Here is a 20220-nt window from a genome sequence, read left to right as displayed (position 1 = left end):
ATTAAGTCTTGACATGTTGTAGCATTTCAGTCACATTAACACTGTTATATAAAATCTAATCGCCTAAGATTTTTTTGTGATGGTAAGATTGATTTATTGTCCTCTTAGTGGTGGATGAGCAAAATGCACACACTGAGGAACAGGAGAACCAGGCTGCAGAGGAGTACAGAAAAGAGTTAGAAGAGTCAAAAGAAGAGGAGAAAGATGAGGACACCAGGGACTTTGATAGCTCATCAGGTAAGTTTAGTGGCTGTAAACTGTGAATTGAACATATTCAGCATTGCTATAAGTATTGGTTTTACCACAAAAGGAAGAACAGTCTTGTTGCCTACTCACTCACGCAACTGTATATAAATTCAATCCAGCTGTACATGAGCTGCGTTTCAGTCAGCTGGGGTGACTTCATATTTCCCTAGTTATACCTGCAATAGGCCGGGCACCATGTGATTGCTGTGACCAATCACAGTTTTATTTAAACTGCATGACTGCAGCCACAGTTTCCTATCACAGGGAAACTGATTGTTTGTGGGGGGGGACATTGGTCACTGTCTATGATCAACGCCATGGCAGTACAATGTCACCACAGTGACCCTGCACTTGCTCTGGTGACACAGCATCATCAGAGCAGCCAGGCATTGTACATGATCACCGCCACAGTAGTACAATGCCACCAGACCAGTGAAGCCAGTCGGTGTCCCCATTTGCCACCACACCAGTCCCAGTGTCACCATAAGATCTTGTTCACATATGTTGTGCTCTCTGAAGATCGATCTGTGTTCAGAATGCTCTGCATAGTATTGCCTCCTCATCGTCTGCTTTAGCTCCTTCGGCTCTGCAGAAGAGCCCTTATTTACTTGCATGGGGTGTGATCGGCGAGCGCTATGGCTGCCAAAAGCGATAGGGGTATAATTTCTGACACGGCTGTGAAGCAATTACTACTTGGATACTGGGCCCTTCCACCTCCATGAGTCTAGCTTGTGAAAAGCCTCACAAATTTGGTAAACCTCATACTGAGGTGGAGTAGCAGAATGTGTTTCAGGATGTAATTATAAATATACCTTTGCTGTTTGTAAAAAAGAAACTTGTTATAATGGCAACAAATTTTATATTTTTGAATTTTCCCCAAAATTGACAAAAAATTACAACTTTTTTTAGATTGTAAGCTCTTCTGAGCAGGGCCCTCCTAATACTCCTGTATTTTATTGTATTATAACTGTATTGTCTCCCTTTTAATATTGTAAAGTGCTGTGTAAACTGTTGGCGCTATATCAATCCTGTATAATAATAATAACTTGCCATGCCATTACCTAAATACTTTGGGCTGTCTTTCCAGAAAGGAGTCATTTGGGAGATATTTGTACTGCGCTGACATCTTAGGGCCTTCAAGAGATACGAATCAGTATATCAGGATTAATCAAAATATATATATATAACACCATAGTTTGTAGACTCTCCGTAACTTTCACAGGCTATATAGACACTGAACTGGGTTAATTTTACCAAAGAAATGCAGCAGAATACATTTTGGCCTAAATGTTTAAAGAACGATTTATTTTTTTGCAAAGTTTTATAATCGAAACAGAACACAAAAAAAACATTTTCTGTAGGGCTGTTGCTGATTAAAATTTTTGTGTTTTGATTAATCGTTTTTTTTTTTTTAATCGTTTAATCGACTAATTTTGATTAATTATAACGCACATACAGATTCAACTACTTTTAGCTGATCTCCTTGCAGGCTGATTCCCAGTGCAGCTACCAACCACTGGAAAAATGGATAGCAGGATACCAAAAACACACAAAGGCAGCGCTCGATGGGAATAGCATTAAAACTGTTATAGTCTTCAAATAGGTAACAAAATAAATATTGCACTGGAGATCAAATCGATGTAGCTACATAAACTGTAAAAATGGTGCTAGTAATACCAAACAGTAGCAAAAGCAGTCATAAAAACATGTAGCGAAGTATGATACTAGTATAAAAATGTGTACAACGATGCCACTGCTGAATCCAGATGAGGAGGGGTTAACATCAGTCCGTCGGCATGTAGATGTCCCGTGAAGGGAACTATCACAACTCCCAGTGGATGGCTGTAGAATCACAGGTTGATAGAGGGAAGTGTAACAGCCCTTGCATGTGGCAGATAGTAAGGTCCCGCCGGCATGCAGAAATGAAGGCACAGCAAAAGAGCCCTTCAGATGGACACGGCAAGCCCCGCCGATGTCCGTGATGTCACCGGATCTTTGACGGAACTCCCTGAAGGCCCGGAAGCCGGGGGAGAGGCGAGTACCAATCAAAGGAATTTTGATCGAACAAAAAAATTACAGATTAATCGAGGAATTAATAGTTAATTTCCACAGCCCTAATTTTCTGTATTTTTCTTTTATATAGCAAAAAAAAGAACAGTAGTCATTAAATACCACCAAAGCTATTTCTGTCCCAAAAAAACTATTTAACATTTATTTTGAATTAGTGTTTCATGACAGGGTGATTGTCAAATTGTGACAGCGCTGAAATCTGAAAAATGGCCTGAACTTAAGGGGGGGGGGGGGGTGAACAGTCCAGACTTGAAGGGGTTACTAAAGGAATGGCCCAATACTACAATAATCATAACCTGCTTGGACCTAGTGGTTGAAGATAAACCATGTTTGCTACATTGATCTTAACCACCTCTCAATTAGTGGTTTAATCATTTTTAAAAACTGTCCAAAAAAAGCTGTTTTTTTTTTTTTTTTTTTAAAGTAAAGTCGGTTGTACTTTTCTTGTGTGCAAAAACACATAATTGTCCAGAATCCCATTGTAACTTTTCTTAATTTTTTTTTTACTATCCTAGAATACATATTGTACACCTTCCCATGTAGCTGCTTTTCTACAATAAGTTGATCAAATGTGGACCACTAATACCTACAATATATAACCTGCTTTCATCTTTCCCCCTGAAATCTTGGTTTAGGGTCCCACCACAGCTGGCCATCATGTATTGGATGCACTTCAACATTTTCTTATTGCTGTTGCATTACAGGTTAGGTTAGAAGAGGTGAGGCAAAGCCTTCTATTTGATAAACCCCCTCCCTTATGTACCTGGACGGGAAAGTACTGCTAGCAAAAACTGGTGTTCCAAGAGAAATATTGAAATCTGAATTTGGGTACCAAAAAGACAGGATTTTCACTCATTAGGGCTCTGTTGGTTTTTATCAGTGCATGAGTAGAAAAAAGGTTATTCTTAATGTAACTTAGCCCCAGGAGCCCCATCTGTCATAGTAAAAAGCAGCTGTTATACAGAGTGTGCTTGTTTTGTCATGGAGTACAGATGATGCAGAAAATGGTACTGCCAGATCATGAATCACAGAGATGTACAAAGGTTACAATGTAAGTGAATGATGACTTATATGCCCTTTTTATGCTCTTTAAATGAAACAGAAAAGCTTTCTCAAAAATGGCATGCTTACCTTTTTCTCTTGGGTTTTGAAGACAAGTAAAAGAGAACTGTGCTTTTAGTGGAAAGTGAATTAGTTTTCTTTTTAGGAATCATGGCTACTGTATAGCCTTGGGGGTTCATACAAGCTGGCGGTTAGCAATGCACATCCTAAACTGTACTTGCATTGTATTTTCTTCAGTAGTTCATCTTCGTCTCTGTTGCCAGCGTAGGATTCACAGTGCTTGCACTTCACTTTTCTTAACGCACCTGAATTAAATTGGGAGTATTGGGTGTGTAGCATAAGTTAATAGAAGTCGGGTACATGTCATCTGAGTTCAGAATAGAGATTTTCCCTAAAAATCTGATCCTAATCAATCATTTACATTTTTACTTACTAAAGGGAATGTAATGTTTTATACAGATTTTCTTTTATATGCTCAGGACAAAAAAATAGTTATATTTTCAATTGAAAAATAAATATTGCATATTCATGGTTTACGTACTTTTTTTTTTTTTTTAAAGGGTAAATTTTATTGTACATATTAACAGTATCATACAAGGATACATCACAGTACACATTTTGTACAACATACGTCAAGTACATCAACTACTGATTATAGAGTCATCCAGTTTACAGCTCGAATCTTGAGACACATTGCATGTAAAGAAAAAAAAAAACAACAGAAAATCCTAGACCATAAACAGAAATCATAATGGAACATTATCACCTGTCCTATGCCATGCCCTCAGTGTGCAATCAACTGATATCCTCCAGCGCTCAACTTGGTTACAGGGCTCCTCCCACCTCTCTAGCCACCTGATAATTGCTAATCTTTATGCCCCTGCATCCTCCCCCGACACCCTTTCCACCCATCTAGCCCATACTTTATCACATTTTTTAGGACAACCTCTGGCAATACAGGTCAACTTATACATAGGCACGGCCCTATTTACCAGGACCACCCATTCTTGTAAGGACGGCGGTGACGGGCTCTTCCATTTAAGGGCCACTGCTTTCTTTGCGTAGCAAAACAGCACTCTAAGCAGATTTTTCTGTGAGGTTGATATTTCCTCCTCTTCCAGATCCCCTAAGAGACATCTGGCCGGGGAGTAAATGTTTGGAAGCTCCATAGTATCCTCAAGAAATTTTAGTATTTCCCTCCAGAAGCTCTCCACCCGGGGGCATAGCCATATCATATGAAAGAAATCTCCCTCTGCTGTATGGCAGCGAGGGCAGTCTGATTCCCGTCTGCCCATCTTGTGTAGATGCTTGGGAGTATAGTAAATTCTATGAAGATAGTTGAACTGAGTCAACTTGTCTCTAGCTGAGATTACCGAGGGTACCAACGTGTCCAGAACCTCTGACCATGTCTCTTCCGTGAGGGACGGTATATCTTCCTGCCACTGCGACAACACCCTCCTCATTCTAGGAGAGGACGATGTCAACAGCATAACGTAATATTTAGAGATCAACTGTGTATGTTCCCCATCAATTAATATCCTTTCCACTCTAGAAGGGGAGAGCGCCACCACCCCCCTGCCATATTGGGCATTTACCGCATGACGCAGCTGCAGGTACCGAAAGAAGAATGTGTTGGGGACCCCATATTCCGATTTCAAATCCACAAAGGTCTTAAAGATCCCATCTCTAAAAAGTTGATGAGCGTACTTAACCCCATATGCCGCCCAGCACGACCCATCTGGTACCTGAAATATTTCCCGAAGTTGAGGGTTATGCCACAGAGGAGCATTGGGGGACATCCTCAGAGCAGTACCCCCCACCCTAGCATTACACGTATGAAAGATTTTATACGCCAGTTTCAACAAACCTGCCCCCTGCTCCGGGTATGGGCCATTCCTATAGAGGACATTAATGAGTCCCTCATACGAATGGACCAGGGCCGCCTGGGTCGCCACCGAGGCCATGTCTGCGTTAGGGAACCCCCACCAGTGCACATGCGTGAGTTGGGCAGCCAGGTAGTAACATTGCAGATTAGGTAGGGCCAGTCCTCCCTCCCGTACTGGCAAGTACAGTGTGTCCAGCGCCACTCTGGCGGGCTTAGGGCCCCAGAGAAACGCCGAGAGCATCCTATTAATCCCTGTGAACCACGTCTTGGGGATGTACACTGGTGCATGCCAAAGCAGGTACAGGAACCTGGGCAGGTAAATCATCTTAAACACGTTGATTCGACCCAGGAGACCCAGTGGCAGCTTAGCCCAGGTCTGCAGGCTCTCCCTCAATCTCACCTTCATGGGGGTCAAATTGTTAGTTATGTAAGTTTGGATCGGCAGTTGAATCTCCACTCCCAAATAACGAAATTTAGAGACTATTTTCAGTGGGGCCCCCAGGGGCAGCCTCGGGACATAGGCAGGATCAAAAGGAAACAGAATGGATTTATTCCAATTCACCTTGAAACCTGAGAACCGGCCAAACTCTGAAATAACATCTAGGGCCCTGGGCAACGAATCCTCCGTGTCAGACAGATACACCAGCATGTCATCCGCATGTAGGGATGTCTTCTCTTCCAGCTCATTGACCGCACACCCCTTCACACCCACATCCTCTCTCAACAGAGCCGCCAGCGGCTCTATAGCCAGGGCAAAAAGGAGTGGGGACAGCGGGCATCCCTGTCGAGTGCCCCTCGCTATGTTAAATGAATCTGTGACTGTATTGTTGACCCTGATCCTGGCCCTTGGCTCGGCATACAGTATCTGCACCCACTTTATAAACCTAGGACCGAACCCCAGCCGCCCAAGGACAGCCACCAGATATGGCCATTCAATGGAGTCAAACGCTTTATGCGTATCGAGGGACATCACCGCCCGAGTATCCGGCGTGGGTCACCCAGTTTGTAGGATGGTAAAAAGTCGGCGGAGATTGATGGCCGTCGAACGCTCTGGTATGAATCCCGTCTGATCGCGATGTATTACCGACGCAATCACCTTATTCAGTCTCTTAGCCAGTAGTTTGGCTAGAATTTTGGCGTCTGCATTGATCAGGGATATTGGTCGGTACGATTCGCAGAAATCAAGGTCCTTGTGCGGCTTAGGGATCAGCACTATAAGTGCCTCTCGCAGAGATTCAGGGAGCACCCCCCCCCCCCCCCCCCGGTACGCGTCCATATACATCTTGAGCAGTTGGGGAGCCAGGCTCTCTGCATATGTGGAGTACCATTCTGCAGGGAACCCGTCCATACCCGGGGTCTTGTTAGGGTTCAAGGAATTCATGGCCGATGTCACCTCCTCTACCGTGAGAGGCCCATCTAGGTCCTCCGCCACCCCTCCCGAAAGCTCCAGAAGGGGTATTGGAGCCAGATACTCCCGGACTACCTCCATGGTATAGTCGACCCTTGATGTGTATAGATCAGAGTAAAAGGCCACAAAGGCCTGAGCTATGTCCGTCTGTGACGTGCACAGCTGCTTCTGTACATTATATATTCTTGGGATAGAAGTTGGCGATTGGTGGGAATGGGCCAAGTAGGCCAACAACTTACTGTTTTTGTCCCCAAATTCAAACACCCTTTGAGCCTGGTATAGCAATTTTTTCTGCGTTTTTTCTACCAGGACCAAATCCAGGAGTCGCATATTCTCTCTCCATTTCCTATGGGTTTCAGGGTTGGGATTTTTTATGTAGTCAACCTCCGCCTCAGCAGCTACCTGCTCCGCCTCCCTGACCTTCCATTCCCTGTCAGATTGGAAATGTTTAACTTCAGCCCTGACTATACCCCTAAGCGAAGCCTTAAACGCTTCCCAAGTGACTCCCACTGGCGCCTCCCCTCTGTTTTCCAGCCAGAAAGTGTTAATGGACCTGGCTACGGACCGCTCAAAATACTCCTCCTTGAGCCACAGAGGGCTCAGTCTCCATTGTGCATAGCCTCTGGGCCTCTCCATATCAATAGTAATAAGCAAAGGGGAGTGATCAGAGACGGCCCTTGGCAGGTACTGAACTCCCACCACCCGCGGAAGAAGTGCAGTGGATACAAAACACATATCTAATCTAGAGAGGGTGTTAAAGGTGGAGGAATAACATGAGTATGCCTTAGTATCCGGGTGTCTCCAACGCCAGGCCTCCTCCAAATCATAGTGTTTCACACATGCTTCTAATGGTGACCCCCTCACAGCCGCCATCCCAAACCTGTCCTTATCCGGAGATAACACAGCGTTCATATCTCCGGCTAAGATAAGTGGTCCCTCTGCCATCTGAACTACTTCCGCCATCATTGCATCTCACATCTCAACTGTAAACGGGGGCGGCATGTAGATCGCCACCAGGGTGTACATCTGATTATTAATACACAGCACCAGGGCCACATACCTACCCAGGGGGTCCAGTTTCACGGATTTGGTCGTGCATAACAAGGATTTACAGATAAGAACCGAGACCCCCCTGGCATAATTAGAATAAGTGGAGTGGAATGCCCTGCCGACAAAGGCCCTATGGAGCGCCAGTGTCCTGGAACCCACCAGATGCGTCTCCTGGAGAAATATCACCTGTGGCTTACGTTTCATAATATATTTGAACACCAAGGCCCGTTTAATCTTAGAGTTCAGCCCCCGCACATTCCAGGACAATAGATTAAGGGTCTGCATCATAGCATTCACGGAAAAAGGGGGGACCCACAGGGCCTCCCACAGCAGTAGAAAGTGAGAGCGGAGGGGCCCCCTGGTAGAGCATCAACATCATCGGCACACTCAAGCGCACTGCATTATAGATCAGTATAGGGCACATATTCATATATACATAAGTACATTGCTGGGTAAACACATGCAATTGAGGACCAGGGTCTCTGGACCGCAGAGAATTGACAGGTAGGTCAAAATACTTGAACAATGGAAAAAATTTAAAAAAAAGAACCAAAAAAAGAGAAAACACAAGAACTGTCCCGGATCCAGATTCACGGATCCTAACTCCCGTTCCCCCCACCCTGCCTGCAGCCCCTAACATCCCACAGGCTTCACCCCAAAACAGTAACCAGAAAATGTCTCCCTAAGAGGGGGGTATTCTCCCTGCACCAGCCGGGCAGGAAAACTTAGGGTTAAGTATGTGAGTTCACGTAGAGCAGAAACATGACCGCTATAGATGAAGGACCCTCAGCAGTAGGTCTCAAAGCCGGATTGTTCATCAGGAAGGCTGGAGCACTCAGTCTATATTGGGGCCTAGAGAGCAGCCGCTCTTGTACTAAGGATGCAAGTGAAAAAAAAACAAAAAAAACAAAAAAAAAACACACCCGAAGAGGATAATAAAAGGATTATTATGACCGTCACTCATCCCTGGGGATGTCTCCCAGGCTCACCAAGGGACAGGAGCATCAAGGGGCACGCAGGAGTCTTACCCATGTCCCAGCGATTCCAGCCATCGGTTTGCTTCCTTGGGCGACATGAAGAACTGTGTTTGGCCCTTGTGCACCACCCGAAGTTTGGCCGGGTATAACATGCTGTATGGCAGGCTCCGTTCCCTCAGGCGCTGCTTCACGCTCTGGAAAGCCGCTCTCTGCTTCTGTGTAGCCGCCGAAAAATCCGGAAATATGGAAATGCGGTTGTTGTTGTAGAGCAGGTCAGGCATATTACGGGCCTTGCGTAGGATGGTCTCCTTATCCTTAAAATATAGGAAGCGGGCTAGCATGGGTCTGGGGAATCTTCCTGGCGGTGGAGCTCTCATGGGGACTCTGTGAGCCCTTTCTATAGCAAACAGGTTGGAAAAGCTGTCTTCACCAAAGGTTTGCTTGAGCCAGGATAGCAGAAACTCCTCCGGGTTCTTCCCCTCCGAGCCCTCTGGGAATCCCAGGAACCGCAGGTTGTTTCTGCGCATTCTGTCCTCGATGTCCCCCATTTTGGCCTCCTGGGACTTGTAGTCCGCCGCCATATCTCTCACCTTCACCATCAGGGGGTTGAGATCATCCTCCACTGCGCTGATTCTCTGCTCCGCCTGTGACACCCTGTGTCTCACCTTCTGGACATCATCCTTGAGAATAGCAAAGTCCACCCTGATGGTCTCAATCTGTGATGTCAGGGAAGCATGGCAGCTTTTAATGGTGTCCATGATTTGTAGCAGCGACGGCTCTGTCCGCTGCTCACCAGATCCACCCTCCTCCGGGTTTAACTGGGGAGAGGACAGGGGAGAGGCCAGAGGATCAGTGAGGTCTGGCCAGTCATCATCCCCCTCGGCGGGCTTGCGAGCTGGAGGAACAGAAGAAGGACGCCGCTCCGAGCGGGCGCCATTTTGGGTCGCCTCGTGTGAAAACATCCCCAGCATCTCCGCAGACTTTGGGGCCGCTCCGGGGCCGTATTTCACCATCGCCAGGGTCCAGGTTTGTTCCCCAAGCGACTCAGGTGCTTAGATGGGGAAATGAGGAAGCTTAAGGTCCGTCAGGATAATGCAGGATCAATGTGCGGTCGGAGCTCTGTGAAAATGCTTCCTCACATACCGGAAGTTGGCCACGCCCCCCATGGTTTACATACTTAACCACTTAAAACCCAGACCATTATGCAGGTAAAGGACCTGGCCCCTTTTTGCGATTCCGCACTGCGTCGCTTTAACTGACAATTGCGCGGTCGTGCGACGTGGCTCCCAAACATAATTGGCGTCTTTTTTTCCCACAAAGAGCTTTCTTTTGGTATTTGATCACCTCTGCGGTTTTTATTTTTTGCGCTATAAACAAAAATAGAACGACAATTTTGAAAAAAAATTCAATATTTTTTACTTTTTGCTATAATAAATATCCCCAAAAAATATATATAAAAAACATTTTTTTTCCTCAGTTTAGAGGAGCTTTGTGTGAAAGCCCCTCTAAACTAAATACGTTCTCCGATACATATTCTTCTACATATTTTTGCTAAATATGCGTTTGATTGGTTTGCGAAAAATTACTAGTAATGTTGGTGATCATCGATTTTTATTTTTTATTTTTTCGTGACTGCGTCATGGCGGACACTTTTGATACTATTTTGGGACCATTGTCATTTTTACAGCGAACAGTGCTATAAAAATGCACTGGTTACTGTTGACACTGGCAGTGAAGGGGTTAACCAGGAGGGGGCACTGTAGGGGTTAAGTTACTGTGAAGGGGTGCGTGGCTGTGCGTGTGACGTCACTGATTGTCGTTCCTTAACACAGGGAACAGACGATCAGTGACAGCCACACTAGGAAGCACGGGGAGAGGTTTGTTTACACTTACCTCTCCCTGTTCTTCCTCTCTGTGCGACAATCGGGTCCGCTGTTCCCGCAGGGACGGTCACTGAGAAGAGGACCTGGTTGCGAGCGCGCCCCACGGCTGGTCTCTTAAAGGGGACATACATGTACGCCCGTGTGCCCAGCCGTGCCATTTTGTTGATGTATATCGTCGTACGGCGGTCCTTAAGTGATTAATTAATTCAGCAGGTAGGGCTTTAGGCTGTTCACATTTCCTAGTTTCCTTGCCTCTTGGTGGTAAAGTCAAAATTAACAAATCTTAAATAGGGTTGTTAAGTCAGAAGGTTTTTTATTTTAATGCATTCTATCAATGTCAACACAGTGTGCAGCAGCCCCCCTAATACTTACCCGAGCCCCATCTCTGTCCAGCGATGTCCATGAGTGTCTTGGCCAATCCGAGGCTCTCCTTCCTGATTGGCAGAGACCTGCAGCAGCGGTGCCATTGGCTCCCTCTGCTGACAATCAAAGTCATTTAGCCAATCAGAAGGGGTAGGGGTCAGGCCATGACTACTGTGTCTAAATGGACACGCAGAGCTATGACTCTGCTTGGGTGCCCCCAGAGCAAGCTGCTTGCTATGGGGGCAATCAACAGGAGGTAGGGGTCAGGAGCACAGAAAAGTGACCCGAGAAGAGGAGTATCCGGGCTGCTCTGTGCAAATCCACTGCACAGAGCAGGTACATATAACATAACATGTTCCTTATTTTTATAGAAAAATAAACAAGACTTTACAATCACTTTAATAGCGCATATTTAAATGTGCACACACAATTGAATTAATGAGAGTAGAGACTCGTTTCCTTCAGCGATAGCCTGCCTGAAGGAGTGTGATTACTGCTGTGCTTTTTAGCTGAACCTAATTCGTTGGGAATACTTTGTCTTATTTGTTAATTTTATTTTAAAATAATTGTATACATATAGTTTAAAACATATATTAATCAGTTTCAGAAAAAAAAAACTTTTTATACATTCCATTGGGCATGACATCTTTTTTATAATTTATTTATTCTTGTAGTGAAGAGATGTAACTGACTCTATTGACGTGTCATTGTTTATAATGATGTTGCCAAGAGCCCCTTTAATTCTGATTTACTGAAATGTTAGCTGATATGTAAACGTGTATGTTTGTTCTTATAAGATCTGTCCATTACTTTCAGGCAAAGCTCCACGTTCTCCAGACAGACGTACTAATAGAAGCATACATTCTCACTCAGGCTCATTCTCGAGCCCACCCTTGGCATCTAGTAAAGAGAATCTTCCTGTTTTAAACACACGAATAATCTGCCCAGGTAATGCAGAATTTGGCTTGGTCTGTACATGAGTTTAGGTACAATAAAACTGTAAAATTCCATGAACAAGGAAAAGGTTAATATGAGTTTATCTTCAGTACTGTAATTTGGCTATTGCTTTTGTGCTGACCTTTTCATAGCTTGATCATTATAGTGACTCTTTAGTTGGCTCATTTCACCATTGATTTTTGCACAATTGGGAATGAACTCTAATGTTGGACTATGTTAGGCAGTGAGCTATACTATTCAGTAAGTTACAACTTTTTATATTTCCCTAAACTCTGCTTGTGCTTGCTCCCATAGGTCTAAGAGCTGGCTTGGCAGCTTCCATTGCTGGTAGCTCCATCATCAACAAAATGTTATTGGCAAATATGGATGCCATTGGTGCTTCTCCTTTTATTGACCCGGATTCTGATACCTTGTAAGATATATATATATATATGTTTTTCCTGTTTCAAAAAATGTTTACTAAAGTTATTCTGATTTATTATTAAATTATTAAATACATTTTGACTTGATAAACAAGCGATGTCTTGATGTATAAGTAGCATCATGTAACAACAGAGTATAAAAGAGAAGAGAGACACCTCTAAGTGTAGCAATATGGTTGCATTTAATGAAGGTGTAACATTTAGCAACTCACATGGTTGATGATTAAAACAGGCACATCCAAGTATGCAGGCATCCGGGGTAAAGCTGTCCACATAGACCATCCTCCGCACACCCATCGACATCATCCCATCCATGCTGTGCTCCACGAGCGCTTCAAGCTTTGCTTCCAGATTGCTCTACTGCAGGGTAGTCATGATTGCAGACTGACAGCGGTGGGAACTGGTAGTGCAGAGGATGGTCTATGTGGACAGCTTTACCCTGGATCCTGGCATACTTGCATGTGCCTCTTTTAATCATCAACCATGTGAGTTGCTAAATGTTGTACCTTCATTAAATGTAACCATAATGCGACACTTAGAGGAGCCTCTCTTCTCTCTTATATTTTTTTCTTTTAATCCCCTTGTGGATGCTTCCATTTGTGGATTGACATTTTATGGTTACACAACCTATGACATGTGGAACAAATCATCTGATTTGCATTTATTTCTTATGGGAAAATTTGCTTTGATATGTAAGTGCTTTGGATTACAAACATGTTTCCGGAACAAATTATGCTCGCAATCCAATGTTTTACTGTACTTGCCTGCTCTATGTAAAGGTTTTGCACAGAACAGACCTGATCCACCTCTTTACGGGTCACCCGCCGGCTATTTCGGCTCTTTCCTTCCCATTTTTCTTATGTGTGTTTTTTTTTTAGGTCTTGTTAGTGATTCTTTGCTGTGTTACCCATCCTCATTTGAACTGTTTATGACAGACCCAAAGGTTTAAGACTTCTCTCCAGCAACAAACCCAAACCTTGCTTGGTAGTTGGAGGGGTCCATTCCTTCTGGACTCCAAGGAGGGGGAACTCCATGTTAATGGGGACAAGGGCCTCATCCCCACATACCTGCCTCAGATGTGAGGGCCTGTGGTGGGAGGGAGGATTCCAATTCTGGAAGCCCCTTTAGAATAAGGGGGCCCCAGATGTTTACCCCGACCCCAATGTGAGCAAGTAAAGAGAAAGCATCCCCAAGCTTGGTATTTAAATTGTGTACTCATAAAGTTGCCCTTGAGGTGGAGTTCCACTCATTTTTGTGTTTATTAAAAGTCAGCAGCTACAAAAAGTGTGCTGCTGACTTTAACCACTTCGGCTTCAGGTTTTACCCCCTTCCTGACCAGGCCATTTTTTGCGATATGTCACTGCGTTGCTTTAACCGACAATTGCGCGGTCATGCCATACTGTACCCAAATAAAATTGATGTAATTTATTTCCCCACAAATAGAGCTTTCTTTTAATGGCATTTGGCCACCTCTGCGGTTTTTATTTTTTGCGCTATAAATAAAAAAATACTGACAATTTAAAATATATATATATATATATATATATATATATATATATATATATATATATATATATATATATATATTTTTTTACTTTCTGCTATCTAAAAAAATGTATTTCTTTATCAATTTAGGTCAATATGTATTCTGCTACATAATTTTGGTAAAAAAATATTCCGTTAAGCATATATTGATTGGTTTGCGCAAAAATTATAGTACCTACAATCTATTGGATATTTTGATAGAATTTTTTTCGTTTTTTTTTTTTACTAGTAATGGCGGCGATCAGCAATATTTAGCGGGACTGTGACATTATCAGACGCCTAACTGACACTTTTGACACTCTTTGGGGACCAGTGACATTAATACAGAGATTCACTGTCACTGTACTAATGACACTGGCAGGGAAGGGGCTAACATTGGAGATCAAAGGGTTAATTGTGTCCCTAGTGGGTGCTTTCTAACTGTGCGGGATGTGCTTTCACTAAAGGAAAACAGAGATCTGTGTTTCTGCTTGGCAAAAACACGAGATCTCCAATTTCCTTTCTGACAAAATAGCGATCTGCCTTGTTTAAATAGTGTGGAGTGGGTACCTGTCAAAATCTGGTATTCGCTCCTCCCAAAAGCTCAGTTTCACAAACAGGAGCAGGGGAGGAGGCCTTAAAGTTGAACTAACCCCCTTTTGGGTGCAGTGCTGCGATAAGGCCCATACACACTTCAGAAAATCATACAAAAAATACTGCTATCTGAATGCACAAACTTTAGTAGGGAAGAGAGAGGAGTGGTGCCACTCTGAGTGTAGTATGTCAGTTAAAATTCAATGTTTAATAAAAGTAAGATCAACTCACATTTAGGTGACCTATAATGTGCACAATGGTCACACAACAAGCACGTCAGCGGTGATGGACAGGAGGCGTGGTTGAGCTTGCGTTTAGAGCATGCATGTTTTTTCATCAGGGTTTCCACACTGATGCAGACCAGAACCCCTAAACCCTGGTCTGGTCTCAGCAGTAAATAAACTTGCACACCTGACCTTGGAACTACAGGTGTTTCCATATTGCACTAGCTGCGTTTCTAGCACTCCATATTTTTTATGTAGCGCCCCCTTTACTTTCAGTAAGGGCACTACGCTAAAGTTAGTGGGGAATGAGAGAGATAATTTGCTCTCATTCTTGATTGTGTTAAAATTGGCTTTTCGCCAATTCTGGATTGTCCTGTGGGTCAGTCTGTATGTCCAGAGATATGGTCTCGTCTCTGGACAGCAGATGGCACCGGAGGGGGTCCAGGCGGAGCCGCTTTTTCCCAGCAGCCAATGAGAGGACTTGAGCCTCGCTGTGCATGCTGGGGGGGGAGTATTTCTGTGGCGGCCGTTCTTGGTTCTTCGCGGGTTCCTGGTTCGGCACCCACCTTTAGGGTGTGCGCACATCGCGGCCCCACCACTATAGCCTACCTGGCCTGGGGTTGCGTGCAACGCGGAGTTCCTGACTCTGGGCCCTCCTGGCCTGGAGCAACTGATGCCACAGAGGGGCCCCAGTGACTGACTGGGTCCCCCTTCTACTGAGGAGATCACAGGCTGTGTGCCGTTCGGTGGGGGATCGGCTTGAGGAGAACCCGGAGGCAGGTTGTCCAAAAGGGCTGGAACAAACCATCGGGGATCTGGTGACTGGGACATTGACAGGTACACTTCCACTGTCAACCGGTGACCCTAGCACAAATTTACTGGAAGGATACGCTCAACCATTTAGCTCATCCAAGTTCTAGGCCTGTGGCAAAGGCTCCCTCAGAGCCAGGTCTGTGGCAGTGACCTGCTCCTCCCAGCATCCTTAAAGTGACACTTCGGCTGCCAGGCCTGTGGCAGGGGTCTGTCCGGGGGCACTTCACCCACTCTGGCTGGAGTGGCGACGAACTGTATCTACTACTACTGAGAGCAGGATTGCTTGTCTTCTATCCAAGCCTGATACTGCAAGGTTTTCTTACCTTATCAACCTTTCCTTGTCCTACCTCCATGTTGATGTTGGTCGTGTTGGGCCGAGAAATAAAGCATTCAGAAAACCTATTTCACTGATTGGACATTCGTTTTACTGCTCTACTCACTGCTATCACACTAGACAACGATTAGAGGTAACTTAATACGCTGATCCCAAAACAACCAGCGGCTCCTGAGGGGGTAGCGCTACATTTAATTTTAATTTAATAACTTTAGTAACCTATTCATTTTCGATAAGAGATTATCACGCATTCAAAAAAAATCTAGGCATTATTTGAAGAAGAAAAAAAGCTACTCTCTTCTAAATTGTATTATTTATTTCTTTATGTTTGCATTTGTACATGTCCCAAATGGCAGTACCCACCTGCCAATGCCATTTTTTTCCACAAAGCTGGCAAATTTGCATTAAAAAAGGGCCTAATTTTTTTTTAAAGTTTATATCTTGCATAGATTTCAACTGGGCTTTCATGCTGTGCTTGTGGGTTAGAATTTTTTTCAGTTTTGTGAATGTTCAGCTCAGTTCTCCCAACACTAAAACCAGAAAGTTGGCATTGTCGGAAGGGGAATCAGAATGGAAGACTCAAAGTTTACTTTAGGGAAGGTTTACTTTAATATCCCTCTGTCTGTTCCATTGTTTCATGTTTTTTAGTAATGTAAGAAAAATTAAGTGTTTTTAAGGACATAGAATGTGCCATTGCTATGGAAATTCGTTTCGTCTTTTTGATCTGTATTGTGTGTAATCTTTTAGATGTCTGCTTCTAGCTAGTAATTGGCTTTTCATTTTTTTTCTACAGAGAAGGCTATTCAGAAAAATGTGTAATGAACAATTACTTTGGTATTGGTTTAGATGCAAAGATATCCCTAGAATTTAATAATAAACGAGAAGAGCACCCTGAGAAATGCAGGTAAAAACTAATTTGTAAATGGCTGTGATCTTTGCAAATTCATATGTTTAACCACAAGACTTTAAAAAGAGTTTACAAACTGTGAAGGCTTTGAAGTACTTCCCGATAGCAATTTATTTTGCATTCATATGTATTAAGGTGTTCTTTCTTAGTTACCAGAGGAAATGTGTAGTTTTTTAATAGAAATTGACTGTTGTAGTGCAATTATTTAAAATATTTATAATGGATGGAAAAATAATAGAAACACACTTGGGCCAGAGCAATGCAGTGTTGCAATAGTAACACTGTGCTACTCTGGGTAAGTGATCGGGATTTTTTTTTTACAATTATTCTAATTATTATTATTATTATTATACAGGATTTATATAGCGCTAACAGTTTGCGCATCGCTTTACATCAGGGAAGACAGTACAGTCACAATACAATTCAATACAGGAGGGATCAGAGGGCCCTGCTGTGATTGCTTATACTAGTGAATTTCACTGAAATTAATTAATTCAGTGTTTATTGTTGCAATTCGCTCTGATTGGCCGCAGCTAATCACATAGTACAGATGGGCTTTGAATGACCCTGTCTGTATCATGTGATCACTGTGACCAATCACAGCTAGAAACACAATTGTACATAATGAATGGCCACGTGTTGCCAACATGTTCACGTGTTGCTGAATATATCCCACTTTCAGATGTTCTTGTAACAAGATAATGGTACCAGTAAATCGGTCATAATGTTATGGTACTTTATCATGAATTTTGTCTGCGTCCTATGAGAGAACACACTGTTTGTTGATTTTTCTTTTTTTCTTAGCCATAGCAATAATTGCACTTGTATTACACATGACATAAATTTCCATCTCTTTTATGGTTCACATTTACATGCTATTTTGACATGTCTTCTAATGCTGTTGTGGCAAGACCAATTTGGAGAATATTAATTGTGCCAACAGTGTTTGGTGACCATGGCTTTATTACCATACCTTCTCCATTATATTGAGTGTTAAGCCCTCATTCACATTGATATCAAAGCCGCATGTCAGTGCGACTTGGAAGACAATAAACAGTGCCATTGCCGGCAGTAGGCTGCAACTTGTCATGCAATTTGACCTGTCATATCACATAACAGGTTGCTCCAATATGAACAGGGGCTAATAGATATGTCGTAATTTGCTGTGCATGAAACTTTTGTTGTTGTCATTCTCAGGAGATGGCATGTTCAGAGAAACACTTGATGTATGTGATTGACAAGTATCATGTGATATGTCTGTACAGTGGAACCTTGGATTACGAGCATAATCCGTTCCAGGAGAATGCTTGTAATCCAAAACACTCGTAATTCGTTCCACATTGACTTCTATGGCATGCAATACCGCATGTGGCCAGAGGTGTGGGGGCGTCGGAGAGACTTTTGAAATACTCAGACAGTTTAGGTGCACTCGGAAACCCCTTGGAAATGCTCGAGAACGGAGTATTTCCAAATGGCTCCAAACGTCTCAAAGTGGCGCCCCCGCACCTCTGGCCAAATGCGGTACTGCAAACCGCAGAGGCCTGAATCCTGCTCGTTTTGTGAGACCACACTCGCAAACCGAGTCAGAATAAAAAAAAAAAATGCTCATATTGCGAAAAGCTTGTTAACCGCATTACTCGCAATCCGAGGTTCCACTGTAGTTTATTGCAAACTTTAAAGACTATAAGAAATACAATGGACCATTGCTACATTATAATAGAATGCTTACCGCTCTGCTCCCTGTGCAACTGTGGGTCTTTGATTACTGCGTGGTTCATTCCCATTCAATTTGTAGGCAAAAAGCCTGTGAAGAGATGGACCATGGAGGCCAAGCTGAGGCTACAGGCTTGCTTTGTTTGACTTTACTGACTAGACTGTTTTTGGGGCTGTGCCTAAAAACCTGGACAACTTCAAAGACATTGTAACATCATACCTCAGCTTTTATGAGATGTGTGTACCCCCCAAGTCTCTTCAAACATTTAACAATAACACGTACTGGTTTACAGCTAAACTATAACTGCTTATGCAGGTCAAGGAGATGGCCTAAAGACTTGGGCACAGAACCAAGTACAACCAGGCTAGATATGCTGACGAGAGACCAGAGCAGCAAAAAATGAGCTACACTGACAAACTGGAAACCGTTTTATGTCAAATAACCCAGTGTAAGAGTCATGCTGTATATTACAAGCTACGGAGATCTGATTAACAAACTGAATGGGTTTTATCCCAGATCTGATAACTTCACATTTGCATCCCCTACCAACTCCATGATAGACGGTTCTCTTCTCCCCCACTCTCTCCTCTTTACGGAGTGTCTGAAAGGTAATTGTTTACAGATCTTCCAGAAACAAAAGATGGGTCTTGTTTAGACTTGTGTTTTGGGACACACTGGGAGCCATTTTAGAGATTAAACCAAAAACATATTCCTTGTATTTCTGTACGTACTTGGTCAATAAAGTGGAATCTGATCTCCTAAATGGCAATTCAAATCGCACAATATTCATGTGCTGTATTTGTTATTTTATCCACTCCCTGCAAATCAACTGATCTGCTTCTTTCTGGTATGTTTAACACTGTCTTGTTTGCATTGTGATTCAGAAGCAGAACCAAAAACATGATGTGGTATGGAGTACTTGGCACCAAAGAATTGCTGCAAAGAACCTACAAGAATTTAGAGCAAAAGGTTCAACTTGAGGTAATCCTCTAATGGTGTTGTCAATGTCATGTGGTCTGTAAAGACATGAGCAGAAGATATTGGGTTGTAGCCATATTGCATCAGATTAAAACATAAAATGTATTTGAGTTCGCTCAAATAAAAGAAAACCTATTCAAATCAGATGTACTTGATTTGGCTGTAATCTAGGTTGACTGGTATATTTCATCTGCCTGTGCATATATCCAGTCACCATATTGAAAGAGATAATGGTTGGCAGCTACTAAACTCTAATCAGTTGACACTTTGAAGAATTTATTCTGGTCAGTTTGGCTGAAAATTATCATAGATTGTTCTCTAATTTGTCGTCATAAAAGATATTGTATGAAAGAAAGAGGCTTGGGTGGACTTTAATGGCACCGTAGGAGAAACTGATAATCAGTCAGAGATATAGTATAAAAGAGTTTTTATTACAAAAGATAAAAAAAATTTGATGTACAATAACATAAAAATTATTTTAGTGTGACAATCATGCAATAGCTCATTATAGACATTCTATTGTTACTAAAATAACCACTCATCAACAATACAAGATACAGATGCTCTACATGTTTTGCGGTTTTATTCCGTAGAATCCGCTTCCTCAGGAGCTAGATTCATATATAGGTTTGTCAAGGGGTATGCATGAATTTAGTCACATGAACTATAAATGAAAAAGACATCATTAGTATTATTACATTGTGAATATATAATATAATAGACTAAATTTTTTATATAAAAAAGGATGTGCATCCATCCCATGAACCAAGCCCAGTCCACCCCGTGATCTCACCGTGGGCACTACGCCA

At 43.0% G+C, this 20220-nt stretch overlaps 1 protein-coding gene across 7 annotated transcripts in view; it reads left to right on the top strand.

Moving 5' to 3' along the window:
* DGKH (diacylglycerol kinase eta) overlaps positions 1–20220 on the top strand; it is a 306831-nt gene that overhangs the window by 226320 nt on the left and 60291 nt on the right. For all 7 annotated transcript variants that reach the window (XM_040341308.1, XM_040341309.1, XM_040341306.1 and 4 more), the window contains 5 exons: positions 109–237; positions 11761–11892; positions 12196–12313; positions 16606–16716; positions 19318–19414. In XM_040341308.1, coding sequence (XP_040197242.1) covers positions 109–237; positions 11761–11892; positions 12196–12313; positions 16606–16716; positions 19318–19414 — 587 coding nt within the window. The remainder of the gene's footprint in view (positions 1–108; positions 238–11760; positions 11893–12195; positions 12314–16605; positions 16717–19317; positions 19415–20220) is intronic.

Source organism: Rana temporaria, chromosome 2, assembly GCF_905171775.1.
Source record: "Rana temporaria chromosome 2, aRanTem1.1, whole genome shotgun sequence".
In the NCBI taxonomy this organism is placed as follows: Eukaryota; Metazoa; Chordata; class Amphibia; order Anura; family Ranidae; genus Rana; species Rana temporaria.
The sequence above is the reverse complement of the archived record's forward strand: the minus strand, read 5'-3'. Positions and strand labels throughout refer to the sequence as shown.